The 13,146-nt window shown below is 36.9% G+C and overlaps 3 protein-coding genes across 16 annotated transcripts in view; all 3 read left to right on the top strand.

Moving 5' to 3' along the window:
• The window catches only part of LOC127665125 (ankyrin repeat domain-containing protein 26-like), an 870,635-nt gene that overhangs the window by 777,082 nt on the left and 80,407 nt on the right, over window positions 1-13,146 (top strand). For 6 of the 13 annotated variants that reach the window (XM_052157543.1, XM_052157553.1, XM_052157554.1 and 3 more), the window contains exon 1: window positions 12,343-12,763. The exons of the other annotated variants lie outside the window; for them this stretch is intronic. The gene's annotated coding sequence lies outside the window, so the exon portion shown is untranslated. Of the gene's footprint in view, window positions 1-12,342; window positions 12,764-13,146 lie in introns of those variants that run through there. 13 annotated transcript variants of the gene reach the window in all.
• LOC127665128 (coiled-coil domain-containing protein 3-like) overlaps window positions 1-13,146 on the top strand; it is a 738,150-nt gene that overhangs the window by 346,138 nt on the left and 378,866 nt on the right. The window lies entirely within an intron of this gene.
• Window positions 511-11,033, top strand: LOC127665136 (ankyrin repeat domain-containing protein 26-like). The gene is made up of 3 exons (XM_052157574.1): window positions 511-624; window positions 1,835-2,125; window positions 10,945-11,033. The coding sequence occupies exons 1-3, from the start codon at window positions 517-519 to the stop codon at window positions 10,996-10,998; spliced, it is 453 nt and encodes a 150-aa protein (XP_052013534.1). The 5' UTR covers window positions 511-516; the 3' UTR covers window positions 10,999-11,033.

Raw genomic sequence — 13,146 nt, forward strand, 5'->3', positions numbered from 1 at the left:
TACTTTATTTACCATTTTTATTTCAACCATTTTATTTTATTTTTTGAACTTTTTATTTTCAATATTCTTTGTTTACATTCAAAATGATTTTCCTTTCCTGGTTCTCCCCTCCCCATAATTTCCCTAAGCCCTCTTCCCTCTGCCCATTCTCCTATCACCCCCTCTCCTACTTCTCTGTCCTAGTATTTATTTTAAAATTCATGTTTCAATCTCATAATTTTAAAATAGTCACAGAATCACACTTTTGATTATTATTAATTTTTCTTTATTATTATAAACCATATTACTATTTATAATGTATTAAATGATTATAATTTAAAAACTTCAGTTACTAGCCAGGCATATTCTTATATATGCAATGCAAATATTTGTAAAATACAGTCTGGAAGATCAAATGTTTAAAGCCAGATTGCATAAAAAACAACACAAATACACACGAATATACAAACATACAATGGTGATAATAGTTTACTTAATTGTTTTGCATATTTGTCTAGGTATATAGATCTGTGCACAATGATGGAGGAGGACTCAGATGCACATCAAAATGGAGAGTTTTCAGGTTATAATGCTTCAAGTACAAGTCACTGCGAAGAGGATACGGTACTGAAACTAAGAGAGAAGGTGAATTTAAATTAATTTTTCAAATAAAAATTGCATCTAATTTAGTACAATGTAAATATAAAGAGTTTGCAAATTTTTGAAAACTTGAGCTCATATTCAAAAGAACTTTTCTTTTAGATTGAAAATGTGTCATATTTGTGTCTTGAAATTTCTATGCTGTTCTAAACCCATTTGGCATGTATGCCCCTGCCTAAATTTGAGTCACAGGAACCACGTCCCAGACTCTATATGTTCAGGAAAAACAATTTCATGTTAGTTTCCTCTATTGAACACAATATGGTTCACGCTGGATTTTATTGATCATAATGCAAGAAAAAATTTTAAACTCATTATGAAGATGTTATTGTGTATACCTTTAAACTTCAGAGATTTGAGGTACTTTATCAAAGATAAGTAATTGTTTAAATAATAGTTGGAATCATTAACTTTCAAAAGTAGTTTGTATGTTTGAAAAAAATTCAGTCTAGAAGGAAATGAGATGGAGTTCTCCATAGAAGGAAGCAAGAAGTAAACATTAGAAACTTTGAAAAAGAGAAAATGCATCCAATTTTAAAAATTAAAATAAAAGCTTGTATTTTCTTCATTTCTTGGAAGGGGTATATATTTTTTCTTCATTTCTTGAAAGGGGCATATACTTTAGCTTTATTTTTCTCATTTTTCTATTCTTTTTGTTCATTTCACATGAGACTTCTAGTTAAATTCCTTTTATTATCTGTGAGGAAGAAATGTCTGTAGTTACTGACATGATGATTTGACAGTCGTTCCAATATTAAATTAGTTAAAAGACATATGAGAACCTCACTTATGTACCTAATAATGTTTAGAGAGTTTTCCTGATCTGAAAACAGCTTATGGCTTCTCTCTCTCTCTCTCTCTCTCTCTCTCTCTCTCTCTCTCTCTCTCTCTCTCTCTCTCTCTCTCTCTCCATATGTGTGTGTGTGTGTTATATTTGTTGTATATATGAGTTTGTGTTGTTTGTTTGATTTGGTTGGATTTTTTAAATTTAAGTTTATCAATAATTCATTAATGTGTGAAGTGGAAAACCAGGTGTAAAGCCTGGGTTCATGCTGAAATTGTTGAAATTCATGGTGAATCCATGCCAAAATTCATGTTGAATTCAATTGGAATCATGCTGAAATTGCTATTAGTGTTATGTTAACCTTTTTTCTGCCTACTGCATTACTAGACAATATTAATTGTTTTCACTCAGCTTGAAAGTATGGAAACAAAACTACAACAAGAATTAATCCGCTGCCAATGCAAGGAAGATGAAAATAATCTTTTGGAGCAGAAAATAGCAGAAAGGAAAGCAGCCCGGGAGAACCGTGAAGTGGAAGAGGGTAGAATAAAGCAGCTTGAAGAGAAAATACTCAGCCTCAAAGCCGATATGGACAAGAACATGGTAGAGCGAAGTGAGGTAGAAAATCATAAGAAAGCCATTGAAGAGCAAGCTAGGAGTCAAGTCATGGAAAAAATAAACCAAGAGAACCAAGTCTTACGGGTAACTATAGTCATTTGTCCTGTGCTGTAATTCACTCCACCTCAAAATTCATATTCAATTATATTTTTTGTATGATTGTGTGTGTTTCTTCTGTGTTTCACAGCAGTTTCTTTTGTTGATTTCTGGAAAAAGAAGCCATACCCTTCTATTGATAATCCTGTTAGTTTTGACATTAATGCTAAAAGAATTCATCTTTCAGAATTCCAGTTTTCAATAGGAAATGTTGTGATTTATGAGATAGATTGAAACATGGTGGGAAAGAAAATCATTGTGATGTGGATATGATAATGTACTTCGGTTGTTTATAAGTTCCATGGCTTACTCTGAAATTATATTATTAATTTTTGAATTGTTATATGAATACCTCAGGGATGAGACTGTAGTCCTATGGTTGTATATCTCTTTGTCATCCACAAGTCCCTGGGTTCTGACTACAGCACCACAGAAAGAAATTATTAAAACAATTCTGCTTAAATCCACTGGAAGTTGTTGATAAAGAATTTGAACTCCAACTCCTTTCTCTTTCATTTAACACATTCTCTGCCTTGTGGAGCCAAATGCAGAGAAAATTACACAATAATTTGTTGGATGATTAGGTTTTAAATAAGTGTTTCCTTTATTTGGAATATATACATTGATATTTGTAATTTAAACAGAATCTTTCTGTGAGTTGAAGTTATTTATTTAATTTCATCTTGGTAATTTCATCATGAATACAAGATTTTGATAACACCAACCACTCCTCCTAATACATTTGAAATCTCCTTGGTTGTCCTCCTTTAAAATGTTTCTTTTTAATATTATTAAGGAACTAGCTGCCTCTGAACAACAGAAAGATCAGGAAAGACAGGATTACATCATGTCACTGGATCATAGATATAAGGAAATTGAACTTGAGATTGTGGAAACAAAATCTCGTGCAATTTCTGTGAAAGCACAACAGAGAACATTTGAAGAAAAATATAGAGCAGAATTGCAACTTGGAGAACGATTGAAATATGAACTTGAAAAGTAAGTCAGACTTTGGAAGCCTAGTAAGCCAGTGCACTGAATTTAAACTCTAGTGAAATGACTCATGTGGCTATTAGAGCCTGAAAGAACATTACCTTCCCGAAATAATATCCATACGTGTACTTCCCTTTAAAACACTTGTGTAGGACAGATAGCATTCCTCCACAGCTGTTGTAGGTTGGATGCAACTTTCGTCCTGCCATTATTATTATTATTTTATTTAATGTATTCTTCATTTACATTTCAAATGAACCGTTTCCTGGTCCCCCCCCCCGAAAACTCCCAACCCATACTTCCCCCCTCTGCCTCCAAGAATATGACCTTACACCCAACCCACTCCCACCACCACACCCCATCCATTTCCCCTTACTGGGGCATCTATTGAGCCTTCACAGGACAAAGGCCCGCTTTCCCCACAGATGCCCAATAAGGTATTCCTCTGCCACTCCTTTGGCTGGAGCCATGTGTACCCTTTGGTTGATGGCTTAGTCCCTGGGAGCCCTGAGGCATCTCTTTGGCTGACATCATCAGTCTTCCTATAGGGCTGCAAACCCCTTCAGCTCCTCCAGTCTGCCCTCCAACTCCTCCATTGGGGACCACGTGCTCAGTCCAATGATTGGCATTAGCACCTTCCTCTGTATTTGTAAGGCTCTGGCAGGGCCTCTCCAGAAACAACCATAATACTCTCCTTTCAGTATGCTCTTCTTTTCATCCATAATAGTTTTGGGGTTTGATGACTGTTTATAGGATGAATCCCTGAGGTAGGACAGTCTCTGGGTGGCCTTTCCTTCATTCTCTGCTCCACACTTTGTCTCCATAATTGCTCCTGTGAGTATTTTGTTCCCTTTCTCAGAGGAACCAAAGCACCCCCACTTTTGGTCTTCCTTCTTGAGCTTCCTGTGGTCTGTGAATTGTAACTTGTTTATTTTAAGATTTTGGGCTAATATACTCTTATCAATGAGTGCATACCATGTGTCTTCTTTTGTGATTGGGTTATCTCACTCAGGATGACACTTTCTAGTTCCATCCATTTCCCTAAGTATTTCATGAATTTCTTGTTTTTAATTGCTGAATAGTACTTCATTGTGTCTATATGCCACAATGTCTGTATCCATTCTTCTGTTGAAGGACATCTGGGTTCTTTCCAGCTTCTGCCTATTATAAATAAGGCTGCTATGAACATAGTGGAACATGTATCTTTATTATATGTTGGAAGAGGATGTATCTTTATTATATGTTGGATAGCAAGGTCCTCATGTAGTACTATGTCTAATTTTCTGAGGAACCACCAAACTGATTTCCAGAGTGGTTTTACCAGCTTGCAATCCCACTAGCAATGAAGAAGTGTTCCTCTTTCTCCACATCCTCTCCAGCATCTGCTGGCCCCAGGAGTTTTCATCTTAGCCATTCTGACTGCAGTGAGGTGGACTCTCAGGGTTCTTTTGATTTGCATTCCCCTGATGACAGAGAATGATGAACATTTCATTAGAGCCATTCGAGTTTTCTCAGTTGAGATTTCTCTACTTAGCTCTGTACCCATTTTAGTAGAGTTATTTGACTCCCTAGAGTCTAACTTCTTGAGTTCTTTGTATATATTGGATATTAACCCTGTCCAAGATGTAGGAATGGTAAAGATCTTTTCCCAATCTGTTGGTTGCCATTTTGTCCTATTGACAGTGTCCTTTGCTTTACATAAGGTTTGTGGTTTTATGAGATCCCATTTGTTGATTCTTGTTCTTAGAGCATAAGCCATTGGTGGTCTATTCAGGAAAATTTCCCCTGTGCCAATGTGTTTAAGGTTCTTCCCCACTTTCTCCTCTATAAGCTTCAGTGTATCTTGTTTTTTTTTTTTTTGTATTTATTTATTTATTTTATTTTTTATTCGATATATTTTTTATTTACATTTCAAATGTTTTCTGCTTTTCTGGACCTCCACTCCCCGAAAGTCCCATAAGTCCCCTTCCTTCCCCCTGTTCTCCCACCCACCCCTTCCCACTTCCCGGTTCTGGTTTTTCCCTATACTGCTTCACTGAGTCTTTCCAGAACAAGGGGCCACTCCTCCATTCTTCTTGTACTTCATTTGATGTGTGTATTATCTTTTGGGTATTCCCGTTTTCTAGGTTAATATCCACTTATTAGTGAGTGCATACCATGATTGATCTTTTGAGACTGGGTTACTTCACTTAGTATGATGTTCTTCAGCTCCATCCATTTGCCTAAGAATTTCATGAATTCATTGTTTCTAATGGCTGAATAGTACTCCATTGTGTATATATACAACATTTTTTGCATCCATTCTTCTGTTGAGGGATACCTGGGTTCTTTCCAGCTTCTGGCTATTATAAATAGGGCTGCTATTAACATAGTGGAGCATGTATCCTTATTTCATGCTGGGGAATCCTCTGGGTATATGCCCAGTGTGAGGATCCTTGATCCACTTGGACTTGAGCTTTGTACAAGGAGGTAAGAATGGGTCAATTTGCATTTTTCTTTATGCTGACCTCCGGTTGATACAGCACCATTTGTTAAAAATGCTGTCTTTTTTTCCACTGGATGTTTTTAGCTCCTTTGTTGAATATCAAGTGACTGTAGGTGTGTGGGTTCATATCTGGGACACTTTCTTCCCTTTCCATAATAAAAGTTTACTTGAGGTGTGGACATTCAGCTAAGTACATATGCATGTTGGTAATTTCTAATTGCTAATTCATACAGCTGTAATTTTGGAACTCTCCTCATCAAATGTTCACTTAAGTAGAAGTGTTTAAAGGAAGGTTATAATAGAAACACAAAGAACGTAGCACACACCACAGAGTCTATTATTCTGGCTATTGGAATGTTATGTATCTGTAATAGGAAATTTGTATGTTACCTGGAGGGACTCTGGTACATTAATGCTTTTCTAATTTACAAAAGGAACTATCCTTGCTGTTGACCTTAAGGTCTACTGCAGGTGTGAACAGAAATATAGATTATGAAGTTACTAAACATAATTGCTCATTCAGTATGGGAGGGAGGGCTGCATGAATGGCAAAAAGGGCAGGCCCCACAACTAATAACTCGACGAAGATCTTATAGTTTACCGGCCTCAGGGGTAGCCTGACTCACCAAATTCATGAAGGAAATGTTTCACTTTGCCATTTAATTCTATATCTGGAGTATATATGTTTTATAAATTTATGCATATTTAAATGCCTATGAGTATGACACAAAAAATGTATCAACCAACTAAACATTTCTTAACTTGTTACACTTTAAATACAGGGGCATCAACAATTTTTTTAAGTACAACCCTTCTAGACAGCAGTAGATTTGGTTATAAAATTGTGCCTCTTTGCTTACCTTTTCCACCTCTCTGAAGCTCTTGAATCACCATAATTTAGGATAGTCCACATGATAAGTAGCTGGTTAGCACAAAACACAATGAATGACATTTTTGTAGTTTTTTTAATATTGATTTGTTCAGGCTTTTTTAATTTAATGTTTACTTATTCAGTTTATATCCTACTCACTGCTGCCCCCCACCTGTCATCCCTTCTCACAATCAATCCCTCCTTTCCCTCCTTGACCTATGAGTGGATGGGGGCACACTGGCTTTCTGCCTCCCTGGCACTTCAAGGCTCTGCAGGGCTATGACCTTCCTTTTCTACTGGGACCAGACAAGGCAGCCCAGCTAGATGAATATATCCCAAGTATATAACATAGCTTTTGGGATAGATCCCGCTCCAGTTGTTCAGGACATACAAAATAACCAAGCTGCACATCTGCTACATATGTGTAGGGAGGCGCCCAGGTCCTGTTTGTTTAAGTTATCTGGTTGGTGGTTCAGTCTCTTGAGATTCCCAAAGGTCCACCATAGTTGAATTGTTGGTATTACTATCCCCTTTTATTCTATTTTATTACTATCATTCCTTTTATTCTTTCTGAAGAGGCCCCAAATCCTTCCACTATTTGGCTGAAGGTGTGGGCATCTGTGTGTGTCAGTTGGCTGTTGGAGCCTTATAATGCACAGTCATGCTAGATTCTAGCCTGCAAGTATAACAGAGTATCATTAATAATGTCAGGGTTTAGTGCTTGTCAATGGGATGCATTTCAAGTTGGGATAGTTATTGGTTAGCTGTTCTCTCAAACTCTGCTTCATCCACAGTCCCTCTATTTCTTGGAAAAAGAACAAGATTTCTCTCAAAAATTTTGTGAGTTGGTTGTGTCCCTATTGCCAGACTGAAGATCCTGCCTGGCCACAGGAGGCTGCCTAATAAGACTCCATATCCTAAATGTAGTGAGTCACTGCTAAGGACGCCCCCATTGATTTAGGGCTCCTCCCCTACCCCATTTCTTTGTCTCTCCTGGAGATCCATCCTACCTTCCTGCTACCCAGTAATTTGCATTTTCCAGTAATTCTTATGGCAATCCTGACATCCCCTATCCCCCTCCACACTCCTCAACACACCAACCCCCTCTCTCCTTCAATTATTCTCTCCCACAATATTCCCTCTCTCCATCTACCTTCCACCACTACTCCATTCTTCCTTCTAAGTGAGTCTCAATCATCCTTGTTTGTGCCCTCTTTCTGCCTAGCCTCCTTGGATTTGTGGAATGCAGCATGAGTGTTCTTTATTTTATTGCAAATATTCAATTATATGCGTATACATACTTTTCGTGTCCTTTTGGGAATCTTGATATTCTCAAGATTCATCTCTACCTGAAAAATTCAAAATGTCTTTGGTTTTCATGGCAGAATAGTATTTCAGTTTTAGATATATCACATATTTTTTGTCCATTCTTAAGTTAAGGAACACCTAGGTTGTATCTAGTTTCTGGATATTACAAATTAAATTGTTATGAACATAGCTATGGAAGTGTATTTGTGGAATGGTGGAACATGTTTGGGTATATGCCTAGAAGTAGTAAATTTGGGTCTTGAGGTACTCCTAGTATTGGAAGAAACCACCGAATTGTTTTCCAGAGTGGTTGTACCAAGTCTTTGAGTAGATACCATGTAGCCATACTTTTGTTTCTATACCAACACCAGGCAGTTTTATCCTTATTGCTTTGCAGTACAGTTTGAGGTCACAGATATTGATTTCTTCTGAAGTTATTTTATTTTTTTTTATTCGATATAATTTATTTACATTTCAAATGATTTCCCCTTTTCTAGCCCCCCCCTCCCCGAAAGTCCCGTAAGCCCCCTTCTTTTCCCCTGTCCTCCCTCCCACCCCTTCCCAGTTCCCCGTTCTGGTTTTGCCAAATACTGTTTCACTGAGTCTTTCCAGAACCAGGGACCACTCCTGCTTTCTTCTTGTATCTCATTTGATGTGTGGATTATGTTTTGGGTATTCCAGTTTTCTAGGTTAATAACCACTTATTAGTGAGTGCATACCATGATTCACCTTTTGAGTCTGGGTTACCTCACTTAGTATGATGTTCTCTAGCTCCATCCATTTGCCTAAGAATTTCATGAATTCATTGTTTCTAATGGCTGAATAGTACTCCATTGTGTAGATATACCACATTTTTTGCATCCACTCTTCTGTTGAGGGATACCTGGGTTCTTTCCAGCATCTGGCAATTATAAATAGGGCTGCTATGAACATAGTAGAGCATGTATCCTTATTACATGGTGGGGAATCCTCTGGGTATATGCCCAGGAGTGGTATAGCAGGATCTTCTGGAAGTGAGGTGCCCAGTTTTCGGAGGAACCGCCAGACTGCTTTCCAGAGTGGTTGTACCAATTTGCAACCCCACCAGCAGTGGAGGAGTGTTCCTCTTTCTCCGCACCCTCTCCAACACCTGCTGTCTCCTGAATTTTTAATCTTAGCCATTCTGACAGGTGTAAAATGAAATCTTAGGGTTGTTTTGATTTGCATTTGTGTGAATATAATAGGTATGCTTCTGTATATTATCTGACCTCTTTACCTTGGGAAATTTAGTATTCTTTTTTTTTTTTCAGTAAATTTTCTGTTTTGATTATTCTGTGTTGGTAGGATGTTCATTTCTGGTCCAGTCTATTTTGTGTTCTATAGGTTTGCTTTATAGGTTGTTTCTCCTTCTTTAGATTGAGAAAGTATTTTGTTATTTTGTTCAGAATATTTTCAGGGCCTTGAAGGTGAGACTCTTCTTCTTCTTCTATTCCAATTATTCTTAAGTTAGGTCATTTAATGATATCACAGATTTCCAGGATATTTTGTGTCAGGAACTTTTTAGATTTACCATTTTTTGACAGATTTATTTCTTGTATTGTAGCTTCTATGCCTGAGATTCTTTCTTCCATCTCCTGTATTCTTTTAGTTATGCTTGCATCCATTGTTCCTATTCTCTTCCCCAGGTTTTCCAACTCCAGGATTCCATCAGTTTGTGTTTTCTTTATTGCTCCTATTTCGACTTCCTGGTCTTTCATGGTTTTATTTACTTCTTTCACCTGTTTATTTGTATTACTCTGTATATTTTTAAAGGATTTATTTGTTTCCACTTTAAAGACCTCTACCTGTTGGGCTTATGTCCTGTATTTCTTCACAGGATTTATTCATTTCCTCTTTAAAGTCCTGTATCATTTCTATAAGATTGAATGAAAGGCCATTTTCTTGTGCTTAAGTTGTAATAAGATATCCTAGGCTTGCTCTAGAAGTTTATCTGTGCTCCGAAGGTGTCATATTGGCCTGACTTTTTAAATTATGTTCTTTTTAGGACGTGTTTCCATCTGTATGACTTTGGTCCTTTGATGTATCTTTTATAGTAGGTATGGCGGGGGGATCTTAAAAACAATGGTCCTCCTATGGCAGGCCTCTGATCGATATCCTTAGATTGTGTGGTAATAGATCTGAAGGTCTCTGTGGTTAAGTAGCTGCAGACCTATTGAAGGTTGAAAGAGAGAATAGGGGGAGAATGGAGGTTCCCCTGGGACATCTGGCTGCTCAGAGCAGCTGGGCTTGCTACAGAGGACTCAGAAAGCAGGGAAGATGGGTTGGGGACTGGAAGCTTACCTGTGTGTTTCAGGCTCAGCAGAAGAAGGTGGGCAGACAGGGAGAAGGAGAGTGGAGGTCCAGCTGGAATATGAGGCTGCTCAGGCTGTTTAGACATTTTTTGTCTTATTGATTTTTGCCTGTATTTTTTGATTTCTGATTTTGTGAATATGTGTGTGTGTGTGCTTCTTGGTCTCTTTTGTTTCTTGCCAGTAACAAAGAAATACAAAGAAAAGGCATGGAGTTGGGTTTGTAGGGAGGGGGTAAAACCTTGGAGAATTTGACAGAGGTGAAAATTATGATCAGATTGTAATGCTTTTTAATAAAAAAATTAAATTATGTATCATATATCATTGTTATACACTTAAATTATAAATAGAATAATCGCCAGGTGGTGGTGGCACACTCCCTTAATCCCAGCACTCTGGGAGGCAGAGGCAGGTAGATTTCTGAGTTTGAGGCCAGCCTGGTCTACAGAGTGAGTTCCAGGACATCCAGGGCTATGTTGAGAAACCCTGTCTCAAAAATCCAAAAAAAAAAAGTGATAAATGGAATAATCATGTTAAGTTTTCTAAAATTTTCTGTACATCTATGAACACCAAAATCATTCAATATTATGCCAATATATAATAAAAGTATATGCCTCCTGGGAAAAACAAATCACCTTTGAATTGTCTGAAGTAATTATAGTAATTTAAACTTTCAATTATTATAGTAGTCATTCTCTGAAATATTTTGACTGGTAAAAGAATGTTTAAACAGAAATCACATTTCTTCTTACAGCAATTGTCAAAATACAATTTTGGGAGTCATTTAGGAAAAGTATGTGACATGAAATGTTTTCCTCTGCAGTATTTACCGCAGTATTGTGGAGTTACAGAACACCAAGTCCAGGCTTGCCTCTGAGAGAAGGATGAACAGGCTGTCACACATCCACACTCACCACAGATCTGTCTCAGAGGGAACCAGTGACAGCAGTCTTCAGAATATCTTTGGGTTCAACAGCATAGGGGCCACGATTTAAGTCCACATTCAAGAAGGAGAGCTTGGTGGGATAGCTTAATAAGGTTAGTTATGCTTTTGTCTCTCTAAGTGTTTCAGGTTTCTGATAGTATTGTATTTTAAGTTTGATGAACCACTGAAGTGGATAGCTGACACAAAATTCTCATTTTTCAGATATGCTCCTTTGTTAACCTGAGTCAGTAACTAGAACAAATTTGGAATATTTTAAATTTCTTTCCAGTTGGAACTTGAATGAGATTTCCAACAAAACCTGAATGTTTGTTGACAAGACACAGTGGGTAGAGGTTCTTGCCACCATTTGACCACAATGTTCATTCCCTGGACCCCATGTAGTATGAGGAGTGAACCTCTTTAGTGTTGTCCTCTGGCTATAACAGAGGAGGTGTGGCATGCACATTAAAATAACTTAAGGTATATTCCAATTACATCCGTTTTTTACCTTTTAGGTGACACTGTTTTATCTGGGACTTAAGTATTTAGTGGTTTTATAATCAATTTTTTGGGTCAATATCCACCATTTTCACTTAAAGATTGAAAGTTAAACTCTTAACCGCATGTGTATAGTTGAATTTAAGAATTCCTCTGCTCCTCTGACATAGGCAAATCCATATTTTCTCTCTTTAGAAAACAAATGGTCCAACAAATGAACAAACATACCAAATTAAACAAAGCAAAATGATAAACCAACAATACATCACCCCAAGACCTTAACATCCAGGAAAAATCACAAGAAACACACAAAACTCATCCATTGTTAAGCGTTTTAAATATTTTTATATATAAGAAAGCATATATATCGGTAATCTTGCTTAATTATCCTTTAGTAAAAGGGTTCCAAAATGTAACTCAGAAAATATTTTAAGTGAAAAAGTCTTTCTGGAAAGCAGCAGAAACTTTTCATATTATCCACTAATAATATTAATTTCTGTCCATCCCATTTATTTGAAAAATTTCTTATTTGAAATTTCCCTAAAACTATCATGGCTTTTAGCAGCACCCAGTAAGTATGTTCTGTTATAGTCTAATTGCAAAGACACAGTGAATAGAGATAATATTCATGTTGATACATATAATTGTTGAGATGGTGGAATTACATACAGAAATAAAACAGTGCAATTATAAGAATTGTTAATCTGTTGCAGTTTTATTTTCAGTGTGTATCGCTACTATTAAAATGTTCATTTCAACAACCTCTTTTTTTGCTTTGTTTTCTTTTTTGAGGCAGGATTTCTCTGTGCAGCCCTGGCTGTTCTGGAACTCACTCTGTAGACCAGGCTAGCCTCAAACAAACTCTGAAGAAACATGGAACAGCAGATTATATTTGTGTAGATAGAAGCCCTTTGCTTCATATTTTTTATTGGCTTTATGTATAAAATGTAAAACACACAGGGGTAATCAAAAGGTGTCTAGGACAGCATTACACTGAAATTACATCTTTAAATGTATTACTTACATTATTTTGTACTTTAAAAAAAGACAACTAGCTGAGTTTTCATCAGAACGTTTTCATGTTTTTGAAGGCAGGGCAATGGTCTAAGCATTTCCAAGGCATAAAGTTGGTCCACTCAAACAACCCTTGAATGAATGTGAAATTGTTAAATATGTCACAATACAGACAATTCTCATCAGTCATTACTGTAAAATTCAGGTAATGTATCCTTTTATAGGAGCATGATGAATTCTGATATAAGCAAAGATGAGATCCAAGTTATTTTGAAGGGATAATTCTCTTAATATTTTCAAGGACAAAGGAGGTCTGTGGCACTTGCAGTTTTCTTGGATTAGTTAGATCACGCTGGACTTCATAAGGAAGATTGAAAATGTCCTTCTGTCCATGTGCAAGACACAACTCCATAATGTGACCTCTGCTGCATGGCCTGCATAAGATACTGAGCTGTTGTTCATCAAAATCTTAGGGTTAAGCAAGAACGCAATAACACAGGTCCTAAAATTCTGTGGATGTGGCTATTTCAGCTAGCAATGCAAATATTATAGTAACGTACAGCATCTAGCTGTCTAAATTTATAGCAA

This window comes from Apodemus sylvaticus, chromosome 14, assembly GCF_947179515.1.
Source record: "Apodemus sylvaticus chromosome 14, mApoSyl1.1, whole genome shotgun sequence".
Classification (NCBI taxonomy): domain Eukaryota; kingdom Metazoa; phylum Chordata; class Mammalia; order Rodentia; family Muridae; genus Apodemus; species Apodemus sylvaticus.